The following is a 22,929-nucleotide window of genomic DNA, read 5'->3' on the forward strand; positions in this document are numbered from 1 at the left end:
CACACACTTCACTTTGGGGTGGCCAATGTGGATTCAGTTTCCATTCAGTCAGTGATGATTTTGTTTTGGTGCCCAGGCACCTGCCATTTTTGCCCTTGATGGCCAAGGTGCCCCTTTGTCATTTTATTTTATTTTTACATGTGCGCGAGTGTGTTTAACCTTGTCTGGAGCCTTTCATCAATAAAACCTAATGTAACCGTGTTGAAATACTATGTTATAATTTATTAACGAATTAATATTAATGAAGTTGGACACGTTTGAATAGAGAGTGCATGTGAGAAGGGAGGGGCTGTGGCGAGTCTCTCCATGTGCCCGCATGAGCTGCTCATTCACGAGTGAGATTCAATTTTATCAGACATAAAAGTTACACAAATGTTTCACCAGAATCAGAGGTGTTGTAGCAGAGCAAGAAAACAAGGCAGCACTGAATATTTCCACTGCTATCCATCACTTATACACACACACACACACAGTTTTACAGCCATTAAAACTCTTAAAATCATTTTTTATATATATAACATGCTGTGTGGCACATGTTTTCGAGCTACGCTTTCATTGCACCATATGCCATGGCTCACACACGAACGATCAGACCGATCAAATGTTGGACGAAAAAGGCATGTAAGATTTTCATTCATGTACACTTTTGATATCCTTGGTTTTGATGCAGTGCCGCCTGAGGGATCGAAGGTCACGGGCGTTCAATGTTGGTTTTCGGCCTTGCCGCTTGCATGCAGTGATTTCTCCAGATTCTCAGAACCTTTTGATGATGATGATGATATGGACCGTAGATGATGAAACCTCGCCCCATCTTTGCTTGTGAATGACTGAGCAATTCAGGGACGCTCCTTTCATACCCAATCGTGGCACCCACCTGTTCCCAATTAGCCTGTTCACCTCTGGGATGTTCCAAACAGGTGTTTGATGAGCATTCAACTTTCTATTTTGCAACGTGTCCCAGAGCTCCAGTTGTGACAAGATAATTATTATTTTATTTTGGCGTCCTTAAGGCAAGTGTTTTTTAAATTATTATTATGGTTTCATGAATCGCTTGCAATTCTAGGCTCAGGCGTTGAAACTCTCGTTCCATGTGCCACCCCCGGCCCCCTTGTAGGAGGCTACGGTCATCACGGCCAGTGAGACGACCACCAGTTACTCAATAAAACAAATGTTATTGAATATAAGAAGGCATGAGACCCTCGTACAAGTGATTGAGGACTTGCACACTGCCAGAACTACAGTAAAACGAGATAGAACATTAAAATAGACGCCTGTGAGCCAAGGAAAGACACCTGCAGTAAGGGTACACCGCCGCCAGAGGGAGACTGTCTACTTCAAATGAAAGAAGGAAGAAATGGCGAAGAAATCTAGAAGAAGGCAGGGTAAGGTGGTTTCACACTATGGTTTAATAAATGTGTAAATTGTGTTGGTATGTCTGTCACCTGAACAATACTAATATCTGTGGTGTTTTACGTGTATTACTTTGTATAAATACTGCGATATTTATTGGAGGAGACTCTCTAGACTCCCCAAATAACCCCCAGTGGAGAGAAAATGGGCAGTGATTGTTGTCCATTCATTTGAGGAGGAGGAGGAGTCAACGGAGCCAAACGGGGGGCCCGGAACAAAAATGTGCATCTCCGACTGAAGGAACTTGAAGTCGGGTCGTACTCCGCCCTCAGCATGCTGCGCGACACCTCCGGAATGTTTAAATGGACGGCACGTCGAGGTTGACAGCCGCTATCATCACTCACGAGTCCACTCACACCTCCACGATGGACGCCAACTTCTTAGTCGTCTTCACTGCTGTCCTGCTCGCCTCCGCTCCACCGTCTTCGGCTACCTTGGAGCCTTACGACCTGTTGTACGACGACGCGGTGCGGGCGTTCTACAGCGGCGACTACGGCGGCGTGGTGCGCATCATGGAGCGGGCGCTCAGCAGCTACGGCGGACTACGGCGCTCCAGAGTCCGCTGCCGGCTGAGGTGCCAGGACCAGCATCCGTTCGGGGACGCCGTCTCCGACCTGGCCTTCTTCGACGTGGTGCTGCGCAGAGCGGCGTGCATGGACGGCTGCATCGAGCAAGACATCGGCGTCCAGTCAATGCATAAAGTCAGCGAGGATGTCGTGCAGGACTTCCGCAGGCGGATCCCCTACAACTATCTCCAGATGGCTTATCTCAAGGTAGGATCTCGGTGGGGGTTATAAAGCAGCCTTCAATGGACACCATTGTTGTCCACTTTTGTATCCCTGCTGTTTCTTCTTCTTCTTCTTCTGCTAATGCTTCGGCTTCTGCTTCACCAGTTGCTGCCAGGCAACGTGATGCAAAGATGCAGGCAGTTGATTGGAGGAAAGTTTACCACAGTGCTGCTTGGTCGGTCAGGGTCAGCAAGGCCATCTCTTCTTCCCTAAGCACAATCAGAAGCCCTGACCTATACGTTTACAACCCAAATTGTAATGTATGTTACATGAAATTGTACTTATTTACTCCCAACAGACTATTCTCTTCATTTTTGTAGTGTTTCTCTTGGCTTCACTGCTCCTAGTACATGTATGTGGATGTTAGATTTATTTATTATTATTATTATTATTTTTTGTCCAATCATATTCCAGCCTCTAAATCTCAATCTAATCTGCACAGGCCCTTTAGAATCAGTAGTACTGTTTGATGTAATTTGAACTAGCAATGGGAGTTTTTCTTTACCCATTGAGATTGATATTGATATAGCCAATTTTGACTGGCAAAACATGACTGGAGCGACCTGCACATGCCTAAATATATTTAATTATCAGCATCTTTGGTGACTATGATGATGTACGTGGCACAATTGCGTGCTGTTATATTGCTTTTTAATATAGGATAGATGTGTAATTGGGATGTGATAGTGGTGGCATTAAGAGGTGGAATAAGTCATGTAAGTCCCCACTGAACGCCCAGGTACTAAACGTACTGCTGGCCGCTGGTTTACAGTAAACTTTCACTCATGCAAAGAGCACTGGGTACATGCTCAATCTAATGAGGTCCAATACAAGGGTTCTGGGTTTAAATCTTGACTTCTACCCTCGTATGACCTCCCCGTGCTGACATTAGTTTTCTTCTGGTACGCTGGCTTCTTCCTATATTCCCAAAAACATGCATATGAAGTTAACCGAATACTCTAAATTGACCAAATGTACAAATGTGAGTGCAATGGTTGTATATGTGGCTTTCGATTGATTGGTGACCAGTCCAGGGAGTACCCCAACTTTCGCGAAAGTCATCTGGGACAGACTCCAGCTCACTTGCAACCCTAATAATGAAAGACACTTTTGAAAATGGATGGACGACTAGTACGTTATGGACAGTGTCAATGACATTTTTAGTGAGGAGCAATTTTTTTGCAACTCTTGTACCGGATCTCATTAGATTAATTGTTAGGAACCTGCAGCCTGTGGGGCATATGCAGCCCACAGGAACATGAGATCCATTCCAGCATGTAATTCTAAAAACATATAAAATTGCAAAGGAACTGTTATATAAAACACCCAAAAATTTAACCCACACATGCTAGCAATACTGTATATAATGATAAACATTTGTTAGCATTTTTTACATGAATTTATAAAGGCTCTTGGGGGATTTTATAACAACTGAAATGGCCCCAGATAGAAAAAAGGCTGCTCCCCCTGTGCACATTGTACCTAACGAAGTGTCTGATGAGTTTACGTAGTGGAGGCATGCACCATCATTTTCTACATTACATCCAGACATCGCTTACAGGTATCATTTTAGAATAAATTGATTGATGGATAGCACAGACCAGAACACACTGTAGCGACTAGCAGTTGCTATGTTATCATTGTGTAACACCAATAAGTAGCTTTTTATCAAAACAGAACATATTGGGGCAGCGGACCATAAATATAGAGAATAAAATACACGGTAAATGTAGCACAGGAGGGTTTCCCAAACCTTTTCAGCGCAAGACCCAAAATATGCTCCCACCCACCAGGACTACAATGGACCATTGCATAAAATACCATAATTTACAACAACGAACTAATTAAAAATCCCTTAGCCAAGAAATTATGTGCCTGCTTGACAAATGAATCGGAATCATCAGTATCAGAATCATCTTTATTTGCCAAGTATGTCAAAAACACACAAGGAATTTGTCTCCGGTATTTGGAGCCGCTTTAGTACGACAACAGACAGCCATTTGATTAAAAAATACTTTTGAGACATAAAAACACAGTACGGAGTGTCACTGAGCAATGAAAGGTTTACCGATAATGTGGTAATGGCAATAGATTTGTTTTCTTTTTATTTTGACAATTGTGAAAATGATGTAGAGTCCTCCAGCAATTTAGAGCAGTTTGAAATGATGAATAGAGCAATAATCTGGGACAGTGACAATTGTGCAAATGGTGCAGAGTCTTCAAGAAATTTAAGCAGTTTAAATTGACAGTAGTGCATAGATCATTTTGCACTTGAGATTAGGTGAGTCCTTAATGCACATGTCTGGAAACTGAGTTGCAGCCCTGGAACAACGAGTCGCTGCAATTTATCAACACAGAGTGCATATACAGTAATCTTCCGCTATATGACGGTTGTTGCGTCTTGGTCGTTATTGCAATTTTTTATTTTTACATTTGTACAGTATTTTTGTGTTATCCATTGCTCTTCCTTTCTCTCAATACATTATGTTTCAGCCTGCCATGGCCGCAGTTTTTTGTAGGACAATATATTTTCTCAAAAACTCACTCTAAACAATAGTATCAATGTTTTTTTATGCCACTGATATAATATTATAGTGCATAATAAGTCCATCCATGTCAATTGAAAAGAATATTGAACATTGACATTGTAATGTAGAACTATGAATAAAACATCTTAGATAAATGAACAATATATAAATAAATCAGACTTAGTCTCTGTTCGCAAAAACGGCACTTAAACAAATATTAAACATTTGGCACATAGGTTTAGAGTCCTTAACCGACTAAAGAGACCCAATAAATCTTAAAGCCTGCCAAATTAAAAGAAAAAAACCCACCAAGTATGTATTCGAAAGCATTTGGGCTTTGTCACTGTTTTTAAATCAGATCATTTTAATATCACTGTTATATTATATCTTTGTTTATATTTATTGTATGAACATTGTCATGTTGTGTACTGTATAATTTCTGCTGCCTCTCGGCTTTTGAAAGAGATAATTTATCTCTCAATAAGCTTTTATCTGGTTAAATATAGGATGGAATATAAAATAAGGCCTGCCCTCGAGCTGCTGGACTGTGATGTGAGACCTTCACCTCTCAATCAAATGACACTGAAAATCGATTCGCTGAAGTCAACTGCTCCCTTAATATTGATAACCTGTGCTTATGGTTTATAAACAGTTAACTTTGCCATACTGTGTGTGTGTTATGTGGGACATACACACACGCGCACGCACACAACTCAGACCTCTGACGTTCGGTCGAGTGAGCTTTTTAGCTCCAACCCTTCGCTTACTAGCTCGTTAGGCCACAGGCTAGCGAATGTAATAAATGGTTAACTTTCCCTTAAAGGCTTCTTTATACCTGTGCGGGCAGCGCCTGCTTAACGCCACTGCGCCTATCCCGCTTGCAGTTTGCCTTTATACTCGAGCGCAATCCACGCGCGCAGTTTAGAAAATGTACTGCAGTTTACCTCCAAGTCGGGGGTGTCGCCACGGCTGGTCTTGGTTAGGACACCACAGGGTGGAGTTTCCTCTGCATTTTTTGGACATTTCCGGTAGCCGTTTTTACTTACAATAACGGCGACCGTGAAACAGTGTCTGCTAAAACAAATGGACCTAGATGACCAGATGATACGTTAATTATGCCGCAAAGTCAAGAAAGCGGTAGCGTAGATAGTATGTAGAACCAAGGTGCACGCTGAGTACCTCATCACAGCATGTGACTGAAACGGACCAATCACGAGAGATGATCTCCGCGGCATTCCACGCAACAGCAACAATTTTTGCCTTGTGCGCGTCAATTGATGCACAGGGGCTGCATAGGGGCCGCGCGGGCCAGTGCGTCGGTCCCGTGATAGAATGCGGGCGTTGTTGTATAAAGAGGCCTTAAGGGTTCCTGTTGTGGTTGTCGTTCTACCAGTGGCTTGCTGCGTCGTGAGCGGCACAGAGGGTGTTACCACAACATGAAAATTTATCCAGTCTAAAAAAAATTCCTGTGTCCATTGCATGGAATGATAACCATGCAACACAGGGCTATTTCCATGACTGCTGTGTAGAACTGCCTCAACAGCTCCTGTGGCAGGCCGTGCTTCCTCACAAGCCGCAGGAAGTACATCCTCTGCTGGGCCTTTGGATGCAGATGGAGTTGATGTTGGTCTCCCACTTCAGGTCCTGAGAGACTATCTCAGGAACCTGAATGTCTCGACGGTTAACACAGGGCAGTTGGACAGCGTGAGGGGCAGCTGTGGCGAAGGATGCTTAATAAAATAGCATACAGAGTTTTACTCCGCCAATTAGAAAATGAAAAACAACTAACTTGGGGTGCTGAGCCTTAGCATGGTAAGCCCTGAATGAGCAGTGAGGCTCACTACAGTGGACCAACTACGGTACATGTCATTACAGTGGTGATTGTATTTTTCATAAAGAAAACATGGACAGAAAAACTGTGAAGTGACTGTTATTTCTAGGTAGGTACACAGGTACATGCTACAATGTTTTCCTTCACTCTTTTTCTTGTTTCAACATTGCTTTGTTTTGTCTGCTGCTTTCTTTTCCTCTGTGTAACTTATCCCAGGTAGATACGTGGAAGTGCCAAAAGTGTGTAAGTGGAGGTGTTTTTGTACACAACTGCTTCTCTGCTAGTTGTGTCTTCACATTAGACATTGAGGTTATTTGTTCTGCATTCTTCACATTTCCTGATCACTATTTTCCCATGAGATCCATCTAGCTGGGATATTGTTGGTCATTCTGTGTGGGAACAATCCAACACACGATAAAACAAGAGAAACAAGCCACCGAGTGTAATTCGAAATGCAGAGACTGGAAATACTGGCTGACTGACCGTGGGCAGCCGACTTTTATATCATTGTGTAGTAATACACTTTGCTTTGCAAGCAACTTGTACTAAAGAAATGTCACAGACGTTAATGTGGATTCCCCATGAAGCAATCCTTGAAATATGCAACTGTTAATAAATGCAACTCTGCTATCATTGACTAAATATCAGTTGAAAATTGGGGCAGGTGAAAAGTCAAGAATGACCAAGTCCTGATACAACTTTTATGGTCACCCTGGGTCAAAAGTGTAAAAAAAGTGTGTGCGTAAGCAATTAATTTATTACCAAAAATTGTAATGACTATTGTTGTACTTTCTCTTATTTTCATTGGTGCGTTGGTTTTTTTTTGTGTATTTTTTTGTTTGTCTTTTTTTTCACAGTGTACTTATAATAACTTATTTAATTTTACACGCTTGAAATAAGTTAGGGCTGGGCTATTAATCGCAATTTAATCGTGATTTAAATTTTGGCTTCTCGTGCTCCTAAAAACGTTATAATCGAAAAACGATTAATGTGCCGTAGCACCACTTGTGTATGCAAGTTCCTGCATTGTTAACGCACCCTGAACGCACCCTTGTTGCGTGGGACCCATGTTCTTCTGCCCTCCCTGAGCGTGCTTTAAATTGTTTATTGAAACACAAGTTGGTGAAAAAAAAATACTCTCATTGAATATTTAAATGCAAGACACACATCGTTTTAAAATCACCAATTTATGCTATCAGTCAATGGAAACCCCTATTGCCGGGCTAGCTAACATTAGCATTAGATTACGGGAGGGATTTACCTTCAAATGCTGAATATTTACCCAGAAATGCTGTTGTAACACATACAGAGACAATATAACCTTACTAACAGGCATATATTTTTCCTAATCTATGACAAACGAGTATAATAAAGTTTTATTGCGCCTTTCTTCTTCTACTCTTTTTAAGCGTACTGTAATAATCAGCTCCATGCATGCATCGTACCACACTGCCCCCAATAGGCCAAGGCGCTTACAGCAGCAACAGCAGATACAGTCATGGCTTTGTATAAAAAGACAAACAAACAGACCATGTATGGATTGTTAAACTGATGTCAAGAGTAGAAACCACAGAATACAATGTATGTGAATGCCCTAAGGGCAAAGGATGACAAGTGAGCAAGCTGAATTGTACACTCAGTAAGTGTGATGGGCTTCTGCTGCTGCACACACATGTGATTGGCATAATATTCGATTCAGTTATTATTCCCTTTTGTCTATTTTCTGGAAGTGATCATTGATTTATTGTGCCATTAGGCAATTGTGGCAGAATAGATTACACTACTTGGCCCAATCCATGAAAGGAGACCTATTTTGTAGGGATGCACCAATGCCGATAACAATATCGGTATTGGTGGAGATACCATACGTCTGTACTCGGACTTAAAAAAAAAATGCTTCTATACTCTGACACTGATACCACTTTACCGGCCTGACGTATAACGTCTGGGCAGGTGGAGCAGGAGCCATGAGAGCTGTGTGGAGATACTTTAAGATAAACAGAGATGACAACACTTTTTTATCTGACTGCAAATCATGCTCTGCAAAATGGATGAAGAACTCCTCTTCGGTTTTCAATAGAGGCCACGTCTTGTGAGCGGTGGTGCGCCGTCCAGCAAGCACCAAGAGTCTCGAGCCCTGTCCCCCACCCTAGTGTTCAGACTGAGACACCGCATAATTAAAATGCCATGTGTTACAGGCTACATTCAAATGAAAGTATAATAGTTGTCAACAAAACTTTACGAATCGATTTAATTGATTAATTTTACCCATATTTTATTAAGAAAATGTAGTCCAATGCAAATCCTCAGTCCATAATCTGCTTTTTGTTTCTTGTATCTAGTAGTTTGCAATTAGGTGTTAACCACAGACTATCAAGCCCTCCGCTTTTCACACTGTCATCTAATTGGAGCTCATACGGGACGCTGGAAGCAGCTCCTCACTAGGAGCTGAGAGCCAGTCATCTTAAACTGCCGCCAGCTGCAGACTGAGCAGCTCCGCATGGCCGTTGATGACACACAACTTCCATGCTCATAAATGGTGGGAAGTATTTTGACCCTGAACTGTCCTTTTTGGAAATTTCCTTTTGAATCAGCAGACTTAACTGATTAATTTCTAAAGTGCTGATCACTTTGACCTCAGCTTTCAAATGTTCTCAGCCTCCCTTAAATGGTCATGCGATGTCAAAGAATGGTCACAATGCCCCTTGGACATCTGCTTTCAAAAGAGTCAAAGCAGGAAGCTGCCATGCATGAGCGTTGAATTTAAGTCAGGGTTGTGAATTAGCTCGTCTATCAGGTGAGGAGAGGCAGAGCTTGACTGTTCCTATTGGTCAGTCTGTCTGTGTGTATGTGGTGTCTTCATTTTCTGCATGTTTATACAGTATGCGATATACGCATTAAAGCTCACGTGTGCTTCAGAGACACTGCGATGTTTGGGAAAATAACATTCAGCGTTTTAGCATTCCGCCTTTGCACATGTTGTATCAGTACAATGTGGCTCTTTGGGCCTGTTAGAAGAAGCTTCCACAGGTGCCGACAGTTTTGTTTGCTCCGTATTGCGTATATCCCCGCCTCGCCTATAATTTAGTGCTCTCAAATATTTTATTTTCCTGTTGTGGTCTGTTTGCTTTTCTATAAAAAGAGCAGCAAACTGTAGCACCGTCTGGGCTTGCTTGGCCCTGTGGCCTGCAGGGGTCTGTGGAACTGGCCACAGAATGATCAAAGGGCCGAGCGTCACTTCTCCTTTTATCATCAGCTGCTGGGCTCTTAATCGAACACTGCTGTTTATTGTACTCTGTTTCATTTGATCCAAATGTACAGTATGTATACTGTAAGAGTTCATTCAATGGGTGAGAAATTAACACATACTGTTCTACTTGTACTGACTGTATTTAGCATTTCTTTTTAAGGAAATCTATCTGAACTACACTGGAATATACTGAGATATGCTTCTAATGTTGGGCCACACTCATATAAAGGCTGTATACTTTCTGAATGTGTCAATCAAAAGTGAGCATTATTGTCTTTGCAAAGGCAGCTTTCAGTTTTTGATATAGCTCTTGTATTGGATCTCATTGGATTATGAAGATGTACCGATGTTTCTGTCTGCTGATTGTATGCTACAGTGTTGTTCTGGTCATTGATTTACTTATTATAAAATGTAAACATTCCCATTGTTTATATAGAAATATAGAAAAAGGGCCAACAGAGCACCATCAAAACTGAATGTTTGTGTATGATGGTGATTTTTTTTGTTTCCTTGGAAATGTCTTTACTTCATTGGTGCCAAAATTTGCAGTTTTGGTTGGACTTATTGTGTGACCTCACTCTGTTGGCATCCAAAGAAGTTGTTTGTCAGTGTCCTACCAGTTTAAAGGTTCATCAATCTTAGTCAATCTTTTAGGGGAGCTTGTCCCTGTTCCTTATAAATCATACGTGGAACGAGATACATACCTGAAGTGAGTGAGTTAGAAGGGGTATTATTCATTCTACAGTATAGTCACACCACAACATTAGTCTTATTTTTTATCCAGGAAAACTGGTCATTTTGAATGTGGTCCAACCAATGACTGAAGTAGCTGAGGTCGAAACACATAATGTTACAGGTTGACAAAATGAATTTAGGACCAGAACGCAGACTGAACACAATTGAGGATTGGTACGAGTTTTTAATAACAAAACGAGAATGTAACACGTGAGAGTACACCGTAAAAGTACAAATAAAAGAGCACGTTACACGTGAGAATAATGATAAAATATACAACTAAGAACGTCAACAAAATGTTGAGGTGAAACAATCTACAGCTAGAACAAAATCTAAACTAAAAATGGTGGACGGAGCAAAGCTGAAGGATGATGCCTGGATAAACACAAAACCAAATCTAATCTACAAGAGAAGAGAAAAGACAAACGCGAGCAACTACACAAAATGTAAAAGTAGTACACGAAGAAGCGTATATACAACGGACCATGGAACAGAGGATTGCACAATAATCAGACATCGTCCTTCTGCTTCTACTGCACCTAAATACTTAGCTGATTGTTATAGCCAATGCAGCGAGGGACTCCGCCCACCAGCAATCACCCAGGATACTGCAAACCAAAAGGAAAAACACAGCAGACAGGCCAAAAATAGGAACATGACACATAATTGGTACATTTTCATTATGACATCTAATTTCTTCTCTTCAGTTCTCCAACCGTTTCATTAGAGCGGAATTTCTTATTGGAGCCTTATCTAACTTTTATGGTATATGTAGAGTATCACAAACAGTATAACTGGAGGACACCCTGTGGGATATATTGTCCCCCACTTTGAACAGAAAAAATAATTGTCAAGTTATCCAATCCTCAATAAACATATCATTTTTTTTTATCAGTGCTACACTATTGTCAAAAGCACTTACATGCCTGTGTTCAAGATTAGGTGGGATTGTGGTTCCAGCAGATTAGTGGCTTGATGATGCTCCATCATGATAAAGTTGATGTGCTTATTGTTTGCAGATATATACGTAGCAATCTTTGTCAATGCAATATCAGTTAGTTGGAGTTATCCAGTTAATTTATGGCTTGTAAAAAATGGCACTTGACTCACTCTGCTTCAGGTTTTCTTCATGCGAACCAAGCTTTTCTTGCTTCATCTGTAAGATGAATGTATGAGTTGATCCACGTGCAGGCTACCCTTGAAGCTTGGTGGTGTTTAAAGTGGTCATGTGATTCATTCGTGACTGCTCAAGTTGAATGTTTTGACTTGACTACAGCACAGCAGGGAGGTTAAGGCTTGTGTAAAGCCCTTTCAGTAGATGGCAACATGGAAAAAGGAAGCCTCCATCTGTGTGGTGTGTGTCAGTGATTGATTGCTGTATTTCATTCTTGTTATAGTGCGATAATCTTTTTTTCTTAACTTACTCTGTGATATTATTTTGTGATACAATTGATGAGTCAAACAGAATAGCTGCAGTGTTAGGTGGACATGTTCACTTTTAGTTCCCCACATGAACTTGGACCACAGCTTGAAATCTTGCGCAAACATTTGAGTGGAAACCATGTTTATGGGGGATCAGGGTGAGATGGAAGCTAAGAGGATGTTGTTCTCATCTGTAGTTGAAAAAAAAGAGAGTGAGGTTAAGGCAAGGTGAGACAAGCTTGTCCTTTGTATTATTTCAAACAGAAGAACTCCTGCTTTTTGTTTAAAGACAGGCTGGTTGTTTGTCACCAAGTAGGATTGATGTGTTTAGTGTACCCTCTGGGTCGTCGAGGGGTTAAGCTTGTTGCTAAGAGACTGAGCATGAAAGACAAGGAGTACCAGAGTAGATTACAGCAGAAGGCCTTCCTGGCTTGTGCTTTGCACAGACAGCCAGACAGTGTGGTACTTGGCCGTGCCAAAGGTCTCCTGCATGACTGGACTTGAGCGGGTAGCACACGGTAGGAATGTGTGCACCCTCTGTGGCACAGCAGACCAATATTGTTTATTCGCCTGCCCGTTAATGAGGTAATAAGGAGGAGTCTGTCTGTTGGGTCTACACGGAAAAGAAGGACTTGATGGGAGTCCTCAACATCCTGTAATTGAGTACACAGAACAGCTGGACAAGCATGTTTTTTAATGTATATAAATGTGTGGGTGTGTCTTTGTACACACAGATGTTCCTCGTGGGTGTATTGCACTACGTTTAAGGTAATAATCAGCCTGGCCAAAGACTGCAGGGAGAAGATGTGAGTGGGAGGCTAAAAACCTTTTCCAGGCATCTGATCTGGTTTCCTTACCGACTTGTGTGATTTGTTGGTGCCTTCCCACAAGTAGACAGAGAAAGCATCTCTACCCGTCTTGTTATATACTTAACTTATCAGGCTGTTGTGTCTTGAAGTACATCATTTGTCAAAGGTATTTAAAAGATATTTAAGCAGCAGCACGTGCGTAGTGCTTCTTTACAAGTGACACCACCAACTACTGGCCTGGCATGCATATTACAGTATTTTCAGTCACTTGCAGGTTCAAGGTTGTTGTAAACGTAGCCTAAAGCACAGAACTCAACTTTAATTTACGTGGAACATGCAGTAAAATTTTGCCATTTTTAATCATCATCATTTAACTTGCATGAGGTTAAGCCGTTTTGTACCATTTTTTTATCCAATCGTTAAAGCGCTCTACCTTCATTCTACACAGGAGGTTGGATGTACTAGTTATCTGTGAAAAAAATGTGCATACTGGGCTTTCTATCCTATAATAACCATTCACCTAATGAAAAAACACAAGTTGTTATTTAGTTGTAGTTGGCAAACCCTTTGTAAAAGAAACACTCTATATAAGAAGCACACTATGCGCTGCAATTTTAACATGCATGTATACATTCTTTGGGTTGATAGTTTAACTGTTTTCATCATTTATGAAAGTGGTCTCAAAAAACTTGCACTTCTTATCACATAAGACATCTCCTTAAACAACCCCCATGTTTGATTTTGAAGATGATGTTGTAATGAGTTTGCCCAGAGGTGACAGACAATCAGTTTATGAGAGCAGCTTGTTTTGCCTTTTTGACCAGACAGCTGTTACCTGAAAAATTCAATTAAAAGTAGTTCTATGGAGTGTTTATGTGACCCTGTTTGTTGCCTGTTCGTTGCAATGTATGCCTTACAGGGATAAGTGGTTCTGTGTATCAGAGTGTCATGCATCCAAAAATCCAACTGCTTGGAGCACCTACTGCTATAAACTATGTCACATATGTCATGTCATTTTGCAAGCACCCTCAAACAGTAATTCACCAGTAGCTTTGTGGAACGCTAGGATTTCCAACTATTACACCTACTCTGTGACCTTTTTATCTTCGCTATTCAATGCAAGTATCTCCTGACCCCATGAGGTAGTTCCCTGGGGGGGAAAACAGGTAGTATGACACCTTACTTAGAGGACAGGAGAGAGTGCGTGACCTGATCTCAGGCCATGACTGACGCCGCAGTGCCTCTACATCTGCTTCACATCTCTGTGAATTGCAGCTAATGACATCGCTCAAGAGTCTTAGACACCAGGAGCCATTGACAAAGCCTGTTGTCTTTCAGTGGAGTACTGACGAGAAGATGGAGTTATTTCAACTGCAGTCCATGTCATCTGCAGCCAATTGGAGGTCCTTCTCAGTCAGGTCACGCCATCATGGTTTTGAAAAAAATGCTAGTTTCAGCACTGCTTCACTTTTATTGAGGATCAGTCAAAACACAATAGCTTTTATTGTCCAAAATTCTTCTATGCTGTTTAAAATCTCCAAAACGACCCCATTAAAACACCCTTAGAAAACCAAAAGTAGCTCCAACACGTGGCTTTATATCTAATGGCCTCTAGAGATGTTGAGCTATATTACAGTATTAACCTTCCATCGTCAGGCACCCGAGCCAAAGATTCATTGCAGGGAACGTTCCAACAAGCACAGATGGAGTTTAATATATCAAGGAAAGTGAAGTCAGTTTTGCATCATCTCCCACTGGCTGCATGTGCTCATTTTAATGATAAACTGAGCTGATTAACAGTGAGAAGTGAGACAGACGAATTACTCAAAATGGAAAATCCTTGACAGCTTTTTGGTTCATTACCTTTTTTGAGGTCCAAACAAATTAATCATGATGGTCTTAGGGATGTTTGCAGGAGGCATGGCTGCAATTAATGATTTTCTCAAGTCCTGCTATTTCTTATACCACATAAAAAAAAGTTACAGTAGTAGAAATATCACTATCTTGACATGTAATGGCAATCTTGGCTTATTTGCATTGTAAAGTAATTTGATGAATAGAAGGTCAATATTCTACTTTAAACCACATGGATTGACACCAAGTCTCCTTTACTGAATGATACTGTTTATCCCGTGAAGAGCTTTTAACCCAGGTTGACCAGATGTGTGTGTAACAGTATTGCAGCTGCAGTCCATTGGATCGTCAATTCGGTTTGAACATTGCAGCACGTGTCTGAAACTCAGAGCGTGTAACCCAAGAGACCTCTGACTATGAAATTGTCACTATCAATTACGCTAATTGAAAATAGATTGCCATTACCTCAGAAGAATTATGTACAAAATTGAACCCAAATTATTATCCTCACACCCAAATTAAAGGCCTATGAATAATGTGGCCTGGTTTAATTCCTGTAAATTGCCATCTGCAAACAATATCTGCTGTTACAACAGCTTTCTACATTTGTCTTGTGCTTTGGCCTGGTTTAGTGTTTATGGTAGATTCTATTTGCAAGTGTACGTTGGAGTTCAGAGTTGGACATGATGTAATAGCCCATCACAGAAAGTAAACCTTTTGGAGAAAATAATCTCAGATGTGACACTTCAAGGCGACGTATTACCCCACATGGGTTTACTGAAGGGAAGACATCATTCTTCTACAGTAGTTACACTGAAGAAATAATAATTGAACACGTTGCTATCACAAATACAGTACTTGTGTGACATGCCCAAGGCTAGAGGTTTGTAGAGAGCTCGTGTTTGAAATGTCATGCTTCAGGGATGGAATTTGCTTTAAATTTTATGGATGCCATTTTCAAAGGACAACAGTATTTTTGTTCTGGTTGGTTTATATGCATTTGTAGGCAGAAAAAAACGAGAGGGACATTGTAGTCAGTATGATTATTTGACTTGGATATTTCAACTTAACCATTAAATTAAGCTTGTCAAGCTTTAAGTGGATGTTGGAAAGCCCATTATGGCTTGACATCCCCTGTTAAAGAAATTCTTGCAACCAGGATTATTTCCTGGGAGGACAAAAAAAAGGCAGTTTATACCTTACAATTCAAACTCCAAGTTTAAAGCAAAATATTTTAAAATACAGAGATAACACGTACTGAAATAAAGTTACTAACTCAACCCCTGTTGTTCCCAAAAACGGAGGCACTTTTATCAGTACCATCTTATGCTTGTTGTTCAACCCTACAATATATCCCAATGTAATGATCACCATTAAAATAAACATTTTGTGAACCTTTTATGGATTTAATTACCTTACTGCCAACAACATCTGTCAAGCATCATCAATATCTGGCATTCAGTAGCTGAAGATGTTTATTTTTCTCAAGCTACTGCACCACGCTTGAAATCGTCTAATACCCCTAGGAGAGGTAAACCTCTTTGAAAACTGCTGACCCAAGAGAGTCAACATTCCCCCCAGATCTTACAAATATAGCTGCTGTTGCAAATATGACCGGCAAAGCGGCTTCTCTTCAATGAAATGAATAGTGAACTAATTTCCAGGTTTAGTCGACCTCCTCACCAGACTCAGCGGTATGAATTAAAATGTAGGAAAAATCCAGAGGATATGTATATTTCCTTTCATGTTTCTTTACTCGGAAAACCCAAGCTCTTGTAAAGAAGGGCCTTTTTTGTGCTTTTAATAGTCTAAATAAAGCTCCACATGGTAGCTAAAGTTGCTTTTAGTTAATTATAGATGGGATGGTGAAAGATCTTGCACGCCGGTAGCACATGTTTGCTTCTGGGGGCCTTCTTCGCACAACTTATATAAATCATAGACACTGTAAACTATGTAATCCTATGCATAAACATAACCACAGTACCATTGAGAATGAAATCCTCTGGACAGTGATTTGGAAGAATGACTTCTATAACAAATTACTTAGGGGCTACACCTACTTATTAACAGAAAGCCTTGCAAGGGGCTCACCTTGTGGGCTGGTTACCAAGCAGCAGAGACACAAACAAGGCTAATAAGAGGGATGCAGATCTTTATGGTTCACAGAATCTCCTCATCTGTAAGAAATCTTGTCATGGCTGGAAATGGGATCGAGCTAAAATTAACGTTTAATCCACAAAAGACTGCAAAATTCTCTGTTTGAGACTAGAGGGGCACATCATGGAAATGTTGGGCATTAAACAACTGTCCTGTAAATATGTGGTAATATGATTTATAGGAATTCTTCAAAGTGGAATTTTCTCGCTTTTACCACAGGTGCTATGTCTGATCATCTGGACAATCTTTGTCATGTGCAGACCAACACTCTCTTTGATTTTTTTGAACTTTAAAAAAAAAAAAAAAAAAATCGAACAGACTGTCACGTCTGAGTATGACTAACTTTCTCAATATAAATGTGTTTTTGGGGAACTTCAGCCTCACGTTTTTTTATTTTTTATTTTTTATAACTCTCATGCAGGTCTTCACTCATCATAGCCAAGAGTAACGTACTGCCGGGTGCCGTGTGGTTTTCTGTGATGTGCTGGCATGTCATACGCCCTTTCATGTTTTCCATGGGTTGCTTATTTCTAAAGTACAGCCCAGATGCGGGTTCTGGTCAAGACATTCATGTTTTAGTACTCTGTCAGAATGTTGGAGGTCTCAGCTAAAACTGTGGTGTGAGAGGCATAGTCAAGAGGTTCTGTAATGGGACACAGGCTTAGTGTCATTTTAATGGTAGGATGATCTAATTAGAGTTAGTGGAGCAAGAGGAGAAATTAAAGTCAAAAATATATATATGTATCATCAGCAGCAGCAGCAGCCATTATCTATCCACTGCAGGATTAAGGCCTCTCCTTCACGTTTCCAACTACTACGACATTTTGCAATTTGTTGCCAGTGTATTATAATACATGATGCATCAAGTAAAAGGATAATCTGAAAAATTTATAATTTCAAGAATATTTGCGTCAGTCATTGCAATGTATATATTGGAACAATCCAGACATGGAAATAAAGAATTGTGCCATAATGTTTTTCATTGCAAGTTTGAAAATGCAAGTGCAAAAGGAAAAACAGTGTTTTGTGAGCCACATAACAAAGTAGGCATTAAGAACAACTATCTTGAGAGGACCAGTAGTAGTAAAAAAAACCCTAAAAATGTCTCAAATTTGTCCTATGTAAAATAACTTCAATAAAACAATACTCGACACATCTAGTCCAAGAGGAACCACATACAGAACGAAAAACTGGCAAGAACATATACTCGAGTCCATGCACCATATTTGTGCAATAATCCACATAGAATTTTAATAATGGTGTTTTATGCTGCAAGGTCATTCTTCAGCTTTTGAACTTTTGGAGGTAGCTCGCTTCGTCCTAAATTTACCATTAGCCGCTGAATGAAGGTAAAAGTGCTTTTCAAACACTTTGGGTAGTGCAGGTAGAGTGCATAGATAAAGCCAAACAAGAGACACATTGCTTGAGGTAGGCTGGTGAGTGCTTCCATTACATGGCTGCCCTCTAGAACGATCCCCACTCTTGAGGGCTGGGCTTGCAGCTGTGCTCTCCTTTAAAGCAGAGTTTGAAACATTAAATATCTTGTCTTTGTCGTGTATTAAATTAAATATAGGTTGAACATGATTTGCAAATCATTGTATTCTGTTTTTATTTGTTTAACACAACGTCCCAACTTCATTGGAATTGGGGTGTATATAATCAGGGTCTTTTATTTAAGTTATTTAGAATTTGTGCTTCCCTTTTATGCTAATTCCGTCATTAAGCCGTGCTGGTTGTAAGTGTTGAATTTTATTTAGTAATGTAATTATCATAATATGATAAAGAAATGTGGCCTGTGGCCATATAGCAAACAGTACGGACAAGTCAGTATGGTAGCTAACATGAGCAATATAGCTAACGGTATTTAGCTACTAAATTGTTGATAAACTGTGGCTGTGTGCTTCTAACATGTTACTAGCATAATGTTACAACATCACTTCTTCAGAGTACAGCATTGACAACATATACGATAGATACTTACACTTCCTTAAGGTGATGGAAAATAGAATATTGCATTCTTAATGTTGGCTCTGCTGCTCAGTGTGACGCGAATAAAAAAAATAAAAAATCACATCCGAGGGTATTAGCTCTCACTCAAAACAAATTAGCCAACGAGGACTCATTTCTCATGAACCCCACCCACCCGAGAGGTTTGTGCCAAAAGTCAGCGAAAAAAACAAACGTAAAACTGAAATTGTAAATGAAAAAAACTGAAACGTAAGCGAAAAAACAATAACTAAGTGAAAAAAACAAAAAACGTAAGCAAAAAAACAAAATCATAAGCGAAAAAAACAGAAACACAAAAGTCATCATCGCGTTTCGAAGTTTTGTGTGAATCTTTTTGTCACAAATCTGATTCCATATGAGCGAGACACGTGAAAACTGCCCACTGACGACGGCTCATTCATTGACTGCTCAAAACAACGTACAGGGAGTACTGTGCACCCCCCCAATCCACAAGCCGTTCCACTGCCGTCTTCACGTCGTTTCTACCCGTCCATCCATTTTCTGAACTGCTTACCCTCACTTGGGTCGCAGCGGTGCTGGAGCCAATCTCAACTGACTTCGGGCGAGGGGAAGGGCACACAAGTAATTACTCATTAATCGATCCCATGCGCAACTCAGGAGACAACCACATAACCACATAAACCATTCGCTTGATGAGCTGGAGACACGTCAGGCAATCAGTGCAGCATGCACACGTCACGTGATATATATTGTAGTACCAATAGCTTTTAGGTAGCTTTTACTCAGTTTTTCTTGGTAACACTTTTTACTGTTGTCAAATAGGTTGTGTATGGGTAACCTATACATCTGTGAAGGCACCAATTTCAGAAAAAAGTAGGTAAAATTTACCCTATATTTTAGGGTAGATTACCTAAAATAATCATGTAAATTTAAAATAATTTTCATGGATTCTCCAAAATATTTTTTTTTATAGTGTGTCCAATGGATAATGGTTCCTTTCTGCTTGGCTTGAGTTGCGTCAGATGTCTGCAATGCGTTGTTACATACGAGGTGCTTAGTGCGACTAGGTCACTTACTTAACATGCTTAAGATTAAAAGGCATGGTTCTTGAATTTCTCTGAGGACTTTGATCCTGCATGCCTTGAGAGGACAACTATTGGTCATCATTAAATGTCATACTTTTGGATCATTGTCATGAAGTTGTTCTGCCACATGCCAAGTGCCGCATCAGTCATTTGTGCAAAGTTAAACTTTTACGAGGAGGATTCTGTCATTTTCAGCCTGTTTCCAAGATATTACGTTATAAACTCAGTTCCAAGCATGCGTGTGTTATGGATGACAACTTTTCCTGGCAGCGGAGTCTGCTAACAACCCAAAGAAAAGTGTCGTCTGCGGTTTGTGGTAAAGCAGCTAATGGAGTTAATAGAGACAGGAGTTGCGACTGGAAGCTGTGCGGTTGGATACTGCCCTTTATAGAAAGATACGTTGGCATTTAGTCTTGGTGGCTCAGTGGGAGGCAAAGGGAGGATATGAGATCAGTCGGGAGTTTGACTCCATCCCTTTCAATACAGGATGACAGTATGGTACCATTGCCCAAGAAATAAAGTCAATCTCACTACCGGCCACCTGGTTTTATTTGCAATGGTTTTTTTGTTTTTTTTAGGAGAGCTTTATTTTGACAGGTCTGGTGGTATTTTTCCTCGCCAGATTGTTGGGGATTTCCTCTTACCCTGGAGACTCCCTGTTATCTAAGCTGTGACTCAGTCAGTGAAAAGACGTCCTCCACTGAAGAGCCCCCCCACCCACCCCCTATTGGTATGTTTGGTTGATTTTGGCAAACAATCCTATCTAACTCTGCTTACATTCTCCCTCCATTATAAGGCACTGAGCTGTGATTCTCTCATGTAACTTTAACAGCTGTTGGATGACTCGGATCGCATAGTGTATTGGGATAATGACTTGACTCGTACTCTGGGATGAAAAAGCTAAATGACTGTGATAAAGATGATGTCTGTATTGCAATAACGTAGAGAGAGTTATTTTTTAAGAACCACATAAGAAAGGCCATCAGAGAAGACTGAACTTTGTAGAGGCTCTTCTAAATCATGAGTGCCAAAAGATTAAATTAACATTGGATGAATCAAGTCACAATCATGAAGTAGAAGTATGTTCAAGATATAGTATAATAAGAAACCATCTGTCCCTCAAGATGCTCATGTACGGCATAGAACTTGTCTCCTTTTCCACTGCATGGGGTCTGCTTAGCTGAGCACCTACTTGCTATTTACACTTTTTCATTATCATAACCAGTTACCACCATGTACTAGAAATAGTACGCCAGGCTTCCAAGTGAGCCAGTGGGGGATACAAACGACTGCTGACCACTCATTGGTTGAGCATAGTCACCATCGCCACAACATTGTAACATTTCGGAATTCAAGGCAGGAAATGACAAAAATAAACACGCATGCTAACTTTGGCATACCTTGTTGCTGTGCCATAGCTCTGGACACTACAGTATTACACTCCAAAGTCTGCTGTTTACTGCAGAAGTTTGCTTTCTTGTTCCTGTTACTACATTCTTAGAAGTAAACACAAGAGATGAGTTCTCCCCATTGATGTTTTTTGTTTTTGTGTTTGAACACTGATGAGTGGTTTTCGGTGTTTCCTGCAGTACGATCTTGAAGTGGAAAACCAATCGACCCAAGGCAAGGTGAGCAGAACTCCCACTGTACAGTGCAAAATTGGCGCAATTATTGGACTCAATGTAACTACAAATTTGATAGCTGTTGTCAACAAACTTTAAAACGTTCATACCTTTGTACACACAGTATGTTTAAATTTTATATTTGTTTATATTTGTGTATATGGAGGTGGAAGTACTGTGGCTACACACACACTGACACTCTTTTTGCAGTGTGAACATGGTGTGAATGTGTTTATTGAACGGCCTAAATCGGAGTAAATACTATTGTATACTATACTATCCACATCTTATTAGGGTGTAATTTGTCTTTTGTGGAATGTGGCAAATAATCAAACAGGGAATTGTTGGCTCTTGTGAATAATAAATTGCCGTGTAGATATTCCAGTTTATGTGAACTGACTTATTTAAAACTGCCCCCTGGTGATATGATGTCAGGTCTGAACAAGGGCCCTAATCAATCTTTGACTATTTTCCTTGACAATTTCAAGTGAAACAAAAGACCGAGCACACCTTTGGCACCTCACCTCCACCTTTGGGTTTAATTTCAATTTCATGGCAACAGTTTGCTTAGTTATGTCACACTTGAGAGTTCTCCAAAGAGTAATTCACATGAGAATGTGTTGTGAAGTTGAGCAAGGGCAACTGATTGAAATATAGGCCAATTGTGCCTGAGGGTCTGTTCTTAAACAGCTGGGTGGGGTGAACTTTGGCCTCGCGGGCCTGCACTTTAGTTAACATTTGTCATTCTTCTCCTCCATAGAAAGTCTTGTTAGTGATTTTCCTTAATAAAAACACAGCTTGGTTGTGAAATCACAATAGTAATTCACTAAAACATCTGAGGATTTCACTCAGTAAATAGTAAGGAAATATTGACTGTGAGTTCAGCCGGGCGCTGTATGAAATCCTCAGTGACAACATGGAGAATACAGCTGTCTGCAAGATTTAGAATTTCGGGACCCTATGACTAAAATTTTGAATCTTACTCAATTTTAGTATCACATTTGTGCCTGAGGGTCAGTTGTTAAACAGCTGGGTGGGGTAAACTTTGGCCTCGCTGGCCTGGACTTTTGTTAACATTTGTCATTCTCCTCCTCCCTAGAAAGTCTTGTTAGAGATTGTCCTTAAAGGTCAGAGGACAAAGATTTAAAAATGTTTCTTGATAACTCTAGAACCCCTTTACAAACCACATCTGCCATTTCAAAGTGATTATATTATTAAGCTTGTGCTGTGTCACTGAAACATATATGAATATATCATATGTATAGTCGTGCTACAAAATATTGGCACCCCTGGGGGCGGCATTATTTCAAGCCATGACTGTATAAAAAGACCTGCTTTTGACATACCATCACATCGAGCCAGTGGCCACTCTCTTTTTCTGTTGTACAGCTGCTACTTGGCTGCTCGTCGTCATCACTGTTGGATCGGCTCCAACATGTACGCTTGGACGATGCCAAGTTCGGTTGGGTG

At 40.5% G+C, this 22,929-nt stretch overlaps 1 protein-coding gene across 2 annotated transcripts in view; it reads left to right on the forward strand.

Moving 5' to 3' along the window:
* Window positions 1-1,248: 1,248 nt before the first annotated feature.
* The window catches only part of p3h2 (prolyl 3-hydroxylase 2), a 67,350-nt gene continuing 45,669 nt past the window's right edge, over window positions 1,249-22,929 (forward strand). The window contains exons 1-2 of one of the 2 annotated variants that reach the window (XM_061778773.1): window positions 1,249-1,382; window positions 1,589-2,183. In XM_061778773.1, the coding sequence (XP_061634757.1) occupies window positions 1,713-2,183 (471 nt within the window). In that variant the 5' untranslated portion in view covers window positions 1,249-1,382; window positions 1,589-1,712. Of the gene's footprint in view, window positions 1,383-1,451; window positions 2,184-22,929 lie in introns of those variants that run through there. The other variant, XM_061778771.1, reaches the window with a different exon arrangement.

The sequence above is a fragment of the Phyllopteryx taeniolatus genome, chromosome 7 (genome assembly GCF_024500385.1).
Source record: "Phyllopteryx taeniolatus isolate TA_2022b chromosome 7, UOR_Ptae_1.2, whole genome shotgun sequence".
Classification (NCBI taxonomy): Eukaryota; Metazoa; Chordata; class Actinopteri; order Syngnathiformes; family Syngnathidae; genus Phyllopteryx; species Phyllopteryx taeniolatus.